Below are 14,969 nucleotides of genomic sequence, written 5' to 3'. Positions count from 1 at the left end.
ACTCCTCTTCTTCTTCATAAAGGCCTTTCAAAGGCCTCTAAATGCTAAAGATTTTAAACATAGCTTTAGTGCTCTATCCCATTCTGGTTTTCACAACTGCTCCAAAGACTGCTTTTCATCCAAAATGTTTCCTTTCTGAATGTCATTAAAGTAGGATACAAAGCAAAACAAAACCATTTAAAAATTAAATGAGTGGGAATCCCAGACTGTTGTCAAATGTTTTGTTTTCTTCCTTTGGTACCCAGGCATGAAGAGAACGTACAGCACTTTAAAGTGATGAGGGACTCAAAGGGCAACTACTTTTTGTGGAGCGAAAAGTTCCTGTCACTAAATAAACTTGTGGAATTCTACAAGACTTCTTCCATCTCCAGACATGCACAGATCTTCCTGCGGGATCAGACCCAGAAAGAACAGCAGGTAAATCTCAAGGAGCTCTGTTTTTACAGAGCCAGGGTGAATGAGTACATATGAAGCAGAAGCATGGAATTAGAAGTCCTAATGGACTTTTGTCATGAGACAAACTTGTGCCCAATCCCACCTTCTTCTTTTTTTGTTAGTTTTAATGTTATAAAAATCAATTGATGTTTATGGAGACATTTATAAGTGAACCAGGAAGCGACCTTTCCAGACCAAGCAATGTCTGGAAATTTGACAATGAGCATGACTGGGAATTGCCCCTCTGGGAAGGCTTGCCTAAAAATAAAGGTCTTCAGTGGAATAGAAGGTGGGGACTATGGTGGAACTATGGGAAGAGCATTCATGCTGGTTCATTGAAAGGATACACTTTTTGTTGAAGCTGAAAATCTCATTTCACTGCTGTCTTTTGTTTTGATTTATTTTACTCCTAACAGCAATCTACACAAATTGCAAATGAGGCACTGAGGTTGGAGACAAGAGGCATGGTTTAAGCATAGTGATTATAAAAAAAACAACCAGGATGAATGGAGCACTGAAAGGAGGAGAGAAATGTCACATCCACACCACACATTGAATCACACTTATACCACCTTGATAATCAAGGAGAATCCTAGAAACTAGTTTGCTAAGGGTACTTAAAATGTATGGTGTGGGTGTGACCAGAGCACAAAAGGTAACCCTGGGATGTAGGTAGATCCCACATTGCTGGCAGCTTGTTTCAGTCTGTACCAGAAAAACAAAGAAACGACAGGTCGCAGGTTGTAAACCATTACTCACAGTGCAGTACTGAGGAGGAGGAGGTGCGGTAACTACAGTAACCAGAGAGCCCTGCTTAACCAGGATGTGGACTCTGATATTAAATTACCAGGATGTGAATGCTGAGGCAAAGCAGAAAATAGATTGTGCCCACAATAGCAAGGAAGTTCTGTAACCCACATTGTGCAGGGAGGAGCACTTATCTGCTTCAAATAGAAGCAATGACACACCTGGCAGAGAGGATCATGCTGCTGACCTCTTTCCAGCCAGTTATATCCATTTTTAACACTTGTCTTGGAAAGTAAAGAAATGCGTTTGTGTGACAGGACGGGTAAATGGCATCAAGTATTTGCATCTGGGATTATTCAATTAGAAAAGAAGCATGAAAGCATTTGACTGTCTAAGTCAAGGATCTTCTTTGGCGATCACTCGTAGCCGAGTAAGATTGTCTTCCATAAACACTGTTTTAACAATGAGTCCATAAGTGACTGTGGAGCCAATTCTGGATCCACACATCTTTCCACAGTGGGGACATTGGTTTCCAGGTGGGAGTTGATCACGATGTGGATTTGCCAAGCGTGCCTTCCTCTTAGCACGTTTCTCCCTTGCATCTTGGGCTTGAGTGTTGGGACTCACCCCAGATCACACCTTGCACCTGCCCTGCTTTGCACTCCTCATGTGTCTTTGCTTGGCTAGAATGCATCCTTGAACTTTGAGAATGCTTCTTATTTGCCAGGATGGAGGTCAACAAGGGGTGTGTGAGTGGAAACAATCCTGGTGTACAATCCTAGCTCTACCTCTCTTTTAAATCAGAACCAGTGAAGGCGGTGAATGTCCTGTGTGAGTGTCTGGAGGCAGTTGGAGGATGGATGGCAGTGAACAGAGTGAGGTTGAATCCTGACAAGACAGAAGTACTGTTTTTGCGGGAGGGGGCAGGCATGTGTGGAGGACTCCCTGGTCCTGAATGGGGTAACTGTGCCCCTAAAGGACCAGGTGCGCAACCTGGGAGTCATTTTGGACTCACAGCTGTCCATGGATGCACAGGTCAATTCTTTGTCCAGGGCAGCTGTCTACCAGCTCCATCTGGTACGCCAGCTGTGACCCTACCTGCCCACAGACTGTCTCGCCAGAGTGGTGCATGCTCTGGTTATCTCCCGCTTGGACTACTGCAACACGCTCTACATGGGGCTACCTTTGAAGGTGATCCGGAAACTACAATTAATCCAGAATGTGGCAGCTATAATGGTGACTGGGAATGGCCACCAAGACCATATAACACCAAATCTGAAAGACCTACATTGGCTCCCAGTAAAGTGTTGGCACTAACCTTTAAAGCCCTAAACTGCCTCGGCTCAGTATACCAGAAGAAGCATCTCCACCCCCATCGTTCAGCCTGGACACTGAGATCCAGCGCTGAGGACCTTCTGGCGGTTCCCTCGCTGAAAGAAGTGAGGTTACAGGGAACCAGGCAGAAGGCCTTCTCAGTAGTGGTACCCACCCTGTGGAACGCCCTCCCATCAGATGTCAAGAAAGTAAAAAACTGTGGTTTGGGGGAGAATATCATACGGACAACGCAGGAAGCTTACTATCCACATTAGAACAGGGGATCTCTGTGCCTCAAGTCCTTTTAGTACCTGACAACCCCTCCTCTGCATTTGCCTTAACCATTTTTGCTTCTTTCATTTTGTATTGCAAATAAAAAGCCTATGTGAATCTGAACTGCCAATTTGCATTACAAAAGCATCTTTATGCATGCTTGGCAAGGATCCCTGGCTAGCATAAGCAGAGCAAGAGAGGCTCAAAGGTGATTTTAACCTCAAGTGTGAAAACACCAGGAAGCAGAGCTGACAGCTGGCACAACCAACATATACATAAATTAAAGGATAGGGGTCTTTCTTTCTGACTCTACAGTTGTATATGCTTGTTAGGATTGCAGGAGCTGTAGAAATATTGGCAGATCCAGTTGCAAAGACAAATTAAGCCTAAAAAGCTTAATTTTGAAACACCGTTCAAATCATTAATGATTAAGATTAGACATTTCTGAAGCTCTCTGTGTGTGATTAAACCCTATGAAAAATGCCGGAGTTTTCCAAAGAGTTAAATATGCCACAACTTGCAAAAAATAAAAAGGTTGAGTGCAAAAACTATTTAAAAAATCAAATCTGACAATTGACCATGGCTTTGTGGTGAATCTGTGTCGTGTCTTTAGAGAAATGAGTCTCCTTTGCACATGTTTATTACATAAACTGCCTGCCATGTAAAATATTATGTTTTATATATACACAAATACATATACATATACATATACATATACATATACATACGGTATATGTTCACTGTATGTGTGTAGATTACTGGGGTTCTCCATCCAAGTTACTGATCAGGTCTACACCTCCTTAGCTTTAGTAAAGCAGTATTACCTATTGTTTCCAATATCAAGGGGGCAGTAAAGGGTCTGAACATGTCAGATTTCTCAGCACAAGGTCTCAGATAAGCTGCAGCTATGAGTGTTTTTGGACACTATCTCATGCTCTTGACATGATTATAAATAAGGAGAGAGGGACAAAAACAACAACAGCAGAATGAATACATTCCATTGAGTTCTGCCCAGTGGTGTCAATAGTAACTGTCAGAATAGCAATGAATATCCATGCCTTAAGAAAATGGAATGTGTAGAAGCTAAGTTGGCAATCGTGTGCAAGGGGTGGGAATGGTTCTGAGTTATCCCTTTGTGATATGAAGCCCTTGTCTGGAAGCACTCTGGGAAAGAATACCTCCTAGAAGGAAGAACAAAACGTAACAGAATATACCTCTTTCTTTCCAGGAAGCCACTGTATGGAACCTGGCCAAAAAGACACAGGAAGTGCTTCACCTGAATGGAGGACATGGGAAAGAAGCAGGAGCATCAGGGCATAACAAAGATGTGGATCAATCAGCATCTTGGCAGCATAAGCAGGTAACAGAAAGAAGGCAGGGTTGGACCTGAGTTGCTCTGTCCTGCTTGCAGACTTCTCATAGACATCTGGCTAGGCACTACAATGCTGCATATGCACCGTAAATTTAAAGAACATTCAAAACATAACCCCACTTCACAAACTAACCTGGGAACTGCAGTTTACCCATCACAGAACTACAACTCCCAGCATGCTTTAACAAATTACAGCTCCCATTATTCTTTTTTTTGAGGAGAAATGTGCTTCTTAAGTGCTTTAAAGCTATAGTGTTTACATAGCCTGAAAACAATATGCCAGTCTAGCTAGACCTTTGGTCTGTTCCAACAGGATTCTTCTTATTTTATTACATGTCTTTCTGCATGATCTTGAGATTACACTCGGTCATGCTGAGCTGTGGTGGGAATGGATACACCTAGCCTCAAAATCAATTTCTTGCCAACCTTTTAGGCATAACTGTGCAGCTCAGAACATATAAAATATATTAAATAGTGCGTTTCCCCCCCTGGCTCTTCTCCAGGTTATCCATGTGACAGCAATCAGAAGGATGCATGTAAAAAAAAATCTGAGAATCCTATCTGATCTGGGGGGAGGGGAGGAAAGTCATGTACTGGAAAAAGAGCTGGCGGCTCCCACCTAAAGCTGGAAATGCTGCAACTTAGAATGTTCCACCAAGGAAAGGGTGTTCTTATAACAAAGTAAACATGCCCTAAACTACGCTATGTGTACACAAGACAAGAGTGGCCTCTATTAAAGGATGGAGGCTATATCTCATCAAAAACAACCATGCTAACTATGTATGAGTCATATGTCTGACATCAAGCAGAAACATGAACTACACACACACCTGGTTTAAAGTCAAACTGATTTTGACTCACTCTTAACATCTCTAGTGGGGAACAATTGACATATATATCTGCACCGAGTCGCATTGACCTTTTGTGCTGGCTGAAAGGCAGGTAAGACACCTTCAGGGGCAATTTGAAATGTTACATTTAGTAAGAGGAAATTGGAAAATACTTCCAGTGCTACAAACAATAATCTTAGCAGTTCTAAAGGGCAATAGTTATTTTATGGACAATAGAGCCTGCCTGCCTGCCTTCAGTACAGCTTTCATCAGCCTGGCGCTCCCCCCCCCCCAGTTGTTTTGGGCTACAACTCTCATCAGCCCCAGTCCAGCATAGTTGTGCTGGCTGGGGCTGATGATGAGAGTTATAGTCAAAAACATCTGGAAGGTGCTGGGTTGGTAAAAGCTGTTTCAGTGGATAGGTGTAAACAACAAACCTTCTTGACAAAAGCTTTGTTCCAAATTGGCCAATACAGTAATGGATTGTGCCACACCTCTGATTGCCTCCCACACAGTGCAATAGCACAGGCATCTAATAAGTGGCATTTGATAAAGCTGATGTAAGACACTGCTCAATGCTAGCCCAGGACATTTTTCTGCCTAAGGCAAAAGCAAAAGAAAATTGCAGTGAACTGCAGAGTAGACAAGCATTTTGCACAGAGGTGGAAGTGTTTGCAGCCTCAAATAAAAATGGGAATGGGATTTCCAGTTGTCCAGTTAAAAAAAAAACCAGGCGCAAAAACTCAATGCCAGTCACTACATAAATGTTCCATTGTGAAATTGTAATAAATGCTGTGTACACATCACTTGTTACTCTGGCTCCAGTGCCCTCCCACTGCTGGTGTTTGAACACATGACATTTGCCACGATTCATATGTACACCACAGTTTCTTGAAAAATTCTCCTGCTGCCATCCAATTTGAAAACATAAGACACATTCACTTTGAAATTAAGCTGAGGTGTGTACATTTGAGACAGCCATGGCACATGTGCAGATGACAGCTTCACAAGAGGAGTACATGGCGGGGGCAGGGAGTTGCAGATGCAGGGAAACCAAACAGGTAATGCACATTGGCTGAGGATTTCCTTTCCCTCTCTGGTGTGTGCAGAAAAGTGCTAATATGACTTGCAAAACAGCAAGAGGAAACAATCTTGCTGTGTTTTAAGCCACCAGTGTGTACATAGCCAAAGTGTTTCCTGTTCAGCAGGTAACTACCGTATGAAAGTATCAGGTCCCCAATAGAACAGATTTATCATTATCTTATTCTCTTCACATTCTAGGACCGACGTGGCAGGAGTCTGGACATTCAAGATACGTCTCAGAGCCAAAGACACCATGGAGAAGGGAGTGGACCATCTATGTTCCGGAGACACACCGATCCAGCACAGCAACCACAGGTATGGCAGGTCTTTTTTGAGAGGCAGAGTCTAGGTCTAGGAATGTGAGGCACATTTCTATTCAAAGAGCAACACCACATGTATTATTCTGCATATGCCACTTCAAAATAAAAGTTACGCTAAACATTTACACAAGTTCAGGAACTTGGTTCTCTTGTTAGATCCTTGGTGGGAAAGGAGTACATCGCTTTATTTTTAGATATAGCTGTGACATTTTAAATAGTTTACACGGTACAAAGTTCCTTACATATTTTTTTTTGTAAAAGGACAGCTTGAGTCCATGGTCAACCAAGAAAAAAGGGGGAAACCATAAGGAATACAAAGGTATTGGGGAACTGATGGCTATCTAGGACAAGCGTCTTATTTTCCCCAAAACAAAATATTTCATTTGCTGGGTATATCTATGCAACAGATGTGCAACCTTGAAGGAGGATGTGCACTCTGTTCAACACATGAGACTCAACCACTCCCATACTTATTGTGCAAATATAGCTACCGGTAGTTAGAAAGGCCATTGGTGGTTTGGTGGGGGCATGTTGTGCTACAGCTGACACTTTCCTTTGTCTTCCTCTGTTATTAGCGAACACGATGGGTCCGTGCCTTGTATGACTTTGAGGCAGTGGAGCATGATGAGCTAGGTTTCTACGCTGGAGATGTCATTGAAGTCCTGGACAACTCTGATGCATTCTGGTGGAAAGGCTCTTTACATGGAAAATTGGGTCTCTTTCCTGCCAACTATGTAGGGCCAATGTCCTGGTAAATTTACATGGTTTGTGACTATCTCTGTTTTAATGAGAATGCACCATCTTATCAATACCTTTCATGTGCAATCATAGCACCGGCTATTCAGCACTCAATATTAAAAGAACTTACGACAGGGAGAAAGCTGATCTTTTTGCTCTTAATGGTAGCAAGAGCCTTAGGTTGTCTAAAAGAGCTCACTTAACTTCCTGTGCACTGTGTCTCATTTCACAGATCTAAGTTAACATGCATCTTGCTTTCAGTGGCTATTTCTTAGGCAATTCTTCAGAGAAAGTTTTGGTTTCACCTCAAGTACCCTGTGTGCCATCCCAACTTCATAGCTGTTTGACTGCCAAAGCTGAACTATGAAACTTCACGTCAATTGGGTACAGTTCTGTCTTCTAAGAATGCAGATGTACATAATTTGAGCTTTCTATGTCACCATTTTCAGTTCAGAGACCAGTCAGGACTGCATCATTTACATCTCTGATTGGCTTGAACCAATGATGGCATAAATATCCTACTCCGAACAGCTTTTCAATTATTTTATAATTTATTGTTTGTTTTTAATTTTTAAAAAGTTGATGAAGGTATGTTTAACTTTATAAGTGTACATACAGCACTTGAATTTTATTTAATTTTTTAACTTCCAACTGCTCACCTGAAACAGAGGGAGAGGCCAGGCAAAAGACTGAATCGGTGTTCAGTTCACAGATCAGTACACCTATCATCTGCATTTCAAACTCGGGAAAAATCACACCCAGTGGGGGGGACATGCAGTGCAACTCCTGTTTTTGTTTTGTTCTGGGTATGTATTTACGTACCCTGATTCCCCTTTATTGTAAGATTATAGAATTCCCAAGTAAGAAAGTTTTGCATTATTGTTCTCTAGTTTGGTTGCCCTTTCAGACTGTTGCAAAGGTGTATATATGCATGCTTACTTTGTTCAGCAATTCACCATCTGAGAACACTGCAATTCTGTTGTCTTGGACTGGACTTGTGATATGCTGTTGCTGTTTTGTGTTTAATTTGGATTGGGATTGGGCTTCTCTAGTACTAGCTAGAGAACAAAAAAAGCTCTTCACGGAGCTCTTCTGCAGCAGTCAGCAGCAGGAGCCCCATTTCTGTGGAGCAATTTGCATTGCGGCCATTTGGTTTAAGGCCATTTGATGTACCATCACCATTGTGTGTATCTAGTCTCAATAACCATGTGCATCCACATAAAGACATAGGGCCAATCCATACAGCAAACATGTATCGGTTTTCTACCAGTTGGTGGTGGCTTGATCCATTAGGGCTTCTCTTGGTTCATTTGTCATGCTAAGCCAAACCATGGTTTAGTGCAAGCATGAGGGTTATGGGACATGATATTGTGGTTGCTTTGCTCTTCCCCAGTCGTTCTACTGCTATGCTCAGCTAAACCACAGCTTGGTTTTGCATGTTGTCCAAATCCATGTTTGTAGTTTAGTTCTCTCCAGACTAATGAGTTCTGACAAAGGTTTTTCTTTTCTGAGAAGACTCATGCCCATGGCTGCTGGCTTAGCATGATGTACAAGCAAGGCTGTTATCTTTAGCTGTTGCCTGTTAGGTAGGGTTGTCGTATTTTGAGGAGCAAAAAAGAGGATGCTATGATGGCCATTCAAAGCAAATAAATGCAATTTGTCTTGAATTTTCCCCCTGAAAAAGAGGGTGTGTCCTGGAAAAAGAGGACACATGGCAACCCTACTTAGGTGACAATAATCCAACTACATCCCAGCACCCATAGCCCTGACTTTTTTTGTGAAGACAAAGCATGTACTTGCTATCAAAAAAGTTTTAGTGCTACGGTATATTATTTCTGTCTGTTGGAGTGCCCCAGAAGTGGCCACTCTGTAATCCTGAGAATGTATAAAGTTATACTCATTAAAAAATATATTGAGTTTCTATTACTTTGAATCAAGACGGTTATTTAGCAGTATTGAAACAAAGAGGCAAATATGCAACCAAAGGGCAACTGGGGTTGTCATAAGTACAATAAAAAAGAAGTTAAAAAATCCTAAAACCTGAAGTACTGTACAGTAATTGTGCATCTTAGCTGAAATTTAGCTAATTGTGTTCACCCAATCATATCATTCAGCAATTCAGGAAGTAATAAGTGTTAAGCTATTATTTCATTTGAAATTAAAAAATCAGCTAGCAAAACCATGCCAGTTCCTAATGAAATTGGCATATCCATTGTCAGTCTAAGAGCAAACAGAAGTTCAATCAGGTGATTCCCACCCCACTCCCAGCACCCACAACTAAAGCTTATACACATACTGCTATGGTCAGATTTTTAATGTTGCTTACCCTTCAGCACCAAACGTTGAAAGAAATGCTTTGTTTAGAGAACTTTCCTCCAACAGCAATGACAGTATATGAATTATGTAAAGTAGATATCTTCAACCTCCTCATCCACAGGACCCAAGACCCACTTTAAAGCAAATATGCATTTCAGCACCTATTTCTCCATCTTTTATTATATATTTGCATGGTTGCAACCCACCTTGGCTCAGGCCAGACTCTCTAATGAGTCACAACCCAGCAGTTGAAGGTCAGTGACACACAACATATAAGAGCTGAGGGAGTACATGAGAATGAAAAGGAATTTTCCTCACAGGAATGAGATTACAAAAGCTAGTAAGAAAGTGCTAATTCTTTTAATAGTAAGTGAAGGTTTGGTTAAAGCACAGGTTGTTAAGTATTGCTCTCAGCTGGGTTGTTCTTGAGACTACCCTTTTGCCCTTGGAATGACAGAAATCCATACTTTCATTTACAGGGTCCCTGTGGTTAATAAAAAGGAATTAAATGAAAGCTTTAATGTTAAAGGAGACTCCAACGCTATTGTGTGCTGCCAGTAGAGTAATACTTCTCTCACAGTCGGGCACAGGGGGGAAATGGAGTCATTCTGCAGCTTCCTTGCACTGCTACAGAGCCACAATGCAGGAATGCCAACTTAAATATAAAATATTGGGGGAGGGGTAGGCAGTGCTTTTTTTCTTTAAAAATGTTTAGAGGTACTCTCATTTTGACTCAAGAAAATCACCATTTAATAGTTCAAATCAGGGAAAATAAATACAGCAAATGGAGAAAAGTACAAAGATTCACAAAAAATTTAGGGGTATGCGTACCCCTGCGTACCCCCCCCCCCGGAAAAAGCACTGGAGGTAGTTATACCCTGTCCCGTATAAACAATTACAAGACACAGTGCGCACACACACACACACACACACACACACACACACCAGTTGAATGGTAATGCCCATCAATTGGGGGGGCAGCAGTCCCACTCAAATAGTTTATAGGAGCAGTGAGGGGACCTCAGCCCCAGGAGTTGGCTCCTATGCCACAAACTTGGGCCCTGTGTGCACTATATATTTAAAGCAGTATCACACTACTTTAAATAGTTATGGCTTCTCCCAAATATTCCTGGTTATTAGAAGGCCCCCATCACCCTTTACAGAGCTGCAGTTCCCTGGGGAGAGGGATTGGTTGTAAAGAACTCTGAGAATAGAAGCTATGTGAGGGGGAATAGGGGTCCCCTAACAACTACCGTATCAGCACCCTTAACAAACTACAGTTCCCAAGATTCTTTGGAGGAAGAAGCCACGACCGTTTAGAATGGGATAGTGCTGCTTTAAATGTGTAGTACAGATGGGGCCTAGGGCATGCCAGTTGTCTCTTCGTTCTGGGAGCTTTTTGAATGTGAAGGACCTCATTACCTCAGGGGGGCAGAGATTATGATGTGCAGGGTTGGAGCTAAACATGGATGGCTGCACACCTTTCTCTTACAGCCCCACCCTTTCTTGTTCTGCTAGCCGCCGCCCCACCGGCTCACTTGGGGATGGGGCTAAGGAGGAATCTTGTGAAATCCCTCCATGGGCCCCTTCTGTCCTATAGGCCAGCAATTCTCCCCCCACCTCTGGGCTCTTCACATTCCTCCTCAGTGCCGCTGCTGCTTGCTTACTTGCTCTGAGTAACTGAACCATGAGAGAAATTTACAGAAGGAGCAATAACTGTGACATAACTTGTCCTATCTGTCTGCAAGTTGGTGCAATTTTGCCCCAGAGGAAGAATTAAGTAAAAGGCAACAGTGTTGGTGAGGAAGAAATCTCACTCAGAGCAGGTGGTGACCATCTTAACCAAGCCCCCCATCCAACTTGGAACCAATAGCGTGCTTGGTTATTTATTACAAATACACATTTGTTGTGCCAGAAACAGTGCATTTGCTCTGTATTGCCTGAAACCTTCCACCTGTTGTGAGGCCTATAATTCATTTTGCACAGATGTTGTATGTTTCACCTGTGGCCCTCCAGATTTTTGCAAAAGGAAACAGGTAGGGTATCACCATGTTATACAATATTTGTCAGAGTGGCAGAGCACTGCCAGCTACTTTCGCTTTCAGAGGAGTCTTTAATGTGACATTTTTGTGAAGTGGGTTAATTTGCATGAAACATGAAAGATGCCATTTACAGAAATAGAACTGACAACCGGAAAGGGCTGTATATGTAGCTGTCAGCTACTAGTCTGTGGGAAATAGACAAGTGAAGCAATAACTCGTGATGAACCCAGTGCAAACGAAATGTTCAAAGCACATTGTAAGTATTAGTGAGAAATCAAAGCCACAAACCTGACAAAGAATGTACTAGAAAAGACGCATAAAGTATTGCAGAAGACAAGTCATGACAACTCTGCCTAGTAAACCTTCTATGGTGCCCATCTAAAAGAAAGGTGGAATTTTGCCAGTATGAGACAAAAGAAGTGGAAGGAACAGGAGCTCTGATCCAGATATTGTTGTTGTTGTTGTTGTTTAGTCGTTTAGTCGTGTCCGACTCTTCGTGACCCCATGGACCATAGCACGCCAGGCACTCCTGTCTTGCACTGCCTCCCGCAGTTTGGTCAAACTCATGTTCGTAGCTTCGAGAACACTGTCCAACCATCTTGTCCTCTGTCGTCCCCTTCTCCTAGTGCTGTCGTCCCCTTCTCCTAGTGCCCCTTCTCCTAGTGCCATCTTGTCCTCTGTCGTCCCCTTCTCCTAGAGTTTTCTCAGGGTTTAAAAAACACTGGTATATCTGATCCAGATATACCAGTGTTTTTTAAACCCTGAGAAAACTCTTCTGAACTTATTATACCTGTTGCTTCCTTCCAACCCAAGACCAATGGATGAGTTTGAGAAGATTCTTATCAGCAGCTATACACAGACAGACCTGCCATTTGCGAGGATCTGTGGACTGTGGTACAGTATGACAAATCCAGTGTTTAAGGCCTAGTTATTAGAGGAAGGTTGACACCTTCTGTCTGAGGATCCTACCCTTCCCTTAAAATCCCCCCCTTCACATGCCCTGCATACATGCCACAAAGCAGGAGGATGCTGCTCCACAGTTTGACAATTGCTGTGCTCTGTGTACATGTGTGAAGCCATTGTTCTGACTAATATTTGTGAAATATTACGCTTACTATTGCAGTAAAGATAATAAACTGAATGTCAGCGACCTTTACATCCTATTATGATTATTTATTATTTATACCCCGACCATCTGGCTGGGTTTCCCCAGCCACTCTGGGCAGTTGCCAGCAAATACCAAAATACATTAAAATGTCACAGATTAAAAGCTTCCCTAAACAGGGCTGCCTTTAGGTGTTTTCTAAATGTCAGGTAGTTGTTTATCTCCTTGACCTCCGATGGGAGGGCGTTCCACAGGGCGGGTGCCACTACCGAGAAGGCCCTCTGCCTGGTTCCCTGTAGCTTTGCTTCTCGCAGTGAGGGAACCGCCCTCGGCGCTGGATCTCGGTGTCTGGGCTGAGCAGGCGCTGGATCTCGGTGTCTGGGCTGAGCAATGGGGGTGGAGACGCTCCTTCAGGTATATAGGACCGAGGCCGTTTAGGGCTTTAAAGGTCAGCACCAACACTTTGAATTGTGCTCTGAATGTAGATCTCTTGGGACCAGTGTTATGTGGTCTCGGCGGCCGCACCCAGTCACTAGTCTAGCTGCCGCATTCTGGATTAATTGCAGTTTCCGGGTCACCTTCAAAGGTAGCCCCACATAGAGCGCATTGCAATAGTCCAAGCGGGAGATAACTAGAGCATGCACCACTCTGGTGAGACAGTCCGCGGGCAGGTAGGGTCTCAGCCTGCGTACCAGATGGAGCTGGTAGACAGCCGCCCTGGACACAGAATTAAACTGTGCCTCCATGGACAGCTGTGAGTCCAAAATGACTCCCAGGCTGCGCACCTGGTCCTTCAAGGGCACAGTTATCCCATTCAGGACCAGGGAGTCCCCCACACCCGCCCGCCCCCTGTCCCCCAAAAACAGTACTTCTGTCTTGTCAGGATTCAACCTCAAATCTGTTAGCCGCCATCCATCCTCCAACCGCCTCCAGGCACTCACACAGGACATTCACTGCCTTCACTGGTTCTGATTTAAAAGAGAGGTAGAGTTGGGTGTCATCCGCATACTGATGAACACCCAGCCCAAACCCCCTGATGATTTCTCCCAGCGGCTTCATATAGATGTTAAAAAGCATGGGGGAGATGACGGAACCCTGAGGCACCCCACAAGTGAGAGCCCAGGGGTCTGAGCACTCATCCCCCTCACCACTTTCTGAACACGGCCCAGGAGGAAGGAGCGGAACCACTGTATGACAGTCCCCCCCAGCTCCCAACCCCTCTAAACGGTCCAGAAGGATGTTATGGTCGATTGTATCAAAGGCCGCTGAGAGAGCCAGCAGAACTAGGAAACAGCTCTCACCTTTGTCCCTAGCCCATCAGAGATCATCAACCAGTGCAACCAAGGCAGTTTCAGTCCCATGATGAGGCCTGAATCCCGATTGGAAGGGATCCAAATGGTCCGCATCCTCCAGGCGTGCTGGAGGATGATTGGATGCTGACGAGCTGGAATTAGTTTGAACTAATCCCATGATCATGCAGTTAGCGGAATTTAGAAGGAACCATCAGGAAATGAGGGTGTATGGTGCCGTGGGACAAATGTTATCAGAGCCATAGTTAGGTGATCTTGCGCCCCTGGCAGAACCGTCCTGATTGCGCCCCCTAGCCATGGACAAATTAGCTCTTATTTCCTCCTCTCCTCCACCCCCCCCTCCACCCATTCAAGTCACCCTGACCCTCTATTAAAACCATTTCTAATGAGGCAATGTTTGATATTTATATTTATGGACATATTTTAGCCGATTTTGCATGCCTCATTTCTAATGAGGCAATGTTTGATATTTATATTTATGGACATATTTTAGCCGATTTTGCATGCCCCCCCATTTCCTGCACCCCATTTCCTGCCCACCTCACCACCCCCTAGCTCCGGCCCTGGATGTTATGGGGATAATGTTTGGGGGGCATTAGCACCAGGTGGCTTGGAGATCGGCTAGAACAGTGTTTCCAACCTTGTGCCTCCAGATGTTTTGGGACTACAACTCCCATCATTCCTGACCACTGGTCTTGCTAGCTAGGGATGATGGGAGTTGTAGTCCCAAAACATCTGGAGGCACAAGGTTGGGAAACACTGGGCTAGAATATCAACTGAACCTGTTGGCCTTTGTTTCATAATGTAGGGAGGTGTCTTTTGCACTGTTGTTTACAAAGACATTTATCCATGTATCACATATCTCATGTAACAATTATAGCATTTAACTAAGCAGTAGCAAAAGTAGCACAAAATTAGAATATCATTAATTATTTTTAGCAGTAAATGTCATCAATTATTTTTAGTAAGAAAAGGAGGTGGAAGGAACCTTGCATGAAGAGGAGGTGGCACAAAAAGTGGGGAAAGACAAAAGAAGAGTTAAGTGAGAACAATCTAACACAATTAGCTTTTGTGGTGTTGGTTT

At 43.5% G+C, this 14,969-nt stretch overlaps 1 protein-coding gene across 5 annotated transcripts in view; it reads left to right on the top strand.

Annotated features, from left to right (window-relative positions):
• Positions 1-10,168, top strand: part of GRAP2 (GRB2 related adaptor protein 2) — a 55,475-nt gene extending 45,307 nt beyond the window's left edge. For all 5 annotated transcript variants that reach the window (XM_035128253.2, XM_060279818.1, XM_035128254.2 and 2 more), the window contains exons 5-8: positions 246-417; positions 3,998-4,129; positions 6,253-6,369; positions 6,950-10,168. In XM_035128253.2, the coding sequence (XP_034984144.1) occupies positions 246-417; positions 3,998-4,129; positions 6,253-6,369; positions 6,950-7,129 (601 nt within the window). In that variant the 3' untranslated portion in view covers positions 7,130-10,168. The remainder of the gene's footprint in view (positions 1-245; positions 418-3,997; positions 4,130-6,252; positions 6,370-6,949) is intronic.
• The last annotated feature ends 4,801 nt before the right edge of the window (positions 10,169-14,969 follow it).

Source organism: Zootoca vivipara, chromosome 10 (assembly GCF_963506605.1).
Source record: "Zootoca vivipara chromosome 10, rZooViv1.1, whole genome shotgun sequence".
Taxonomy (NCBI): Eukaryota; Metazoa; Chordata; class Lepidosauria; order Squamata; family Lacertidae; genus Zootoca; species Zootoca vivipara.
This window is presented reverse-complemented; position numbering and strand designations above follow the sequence as displayed.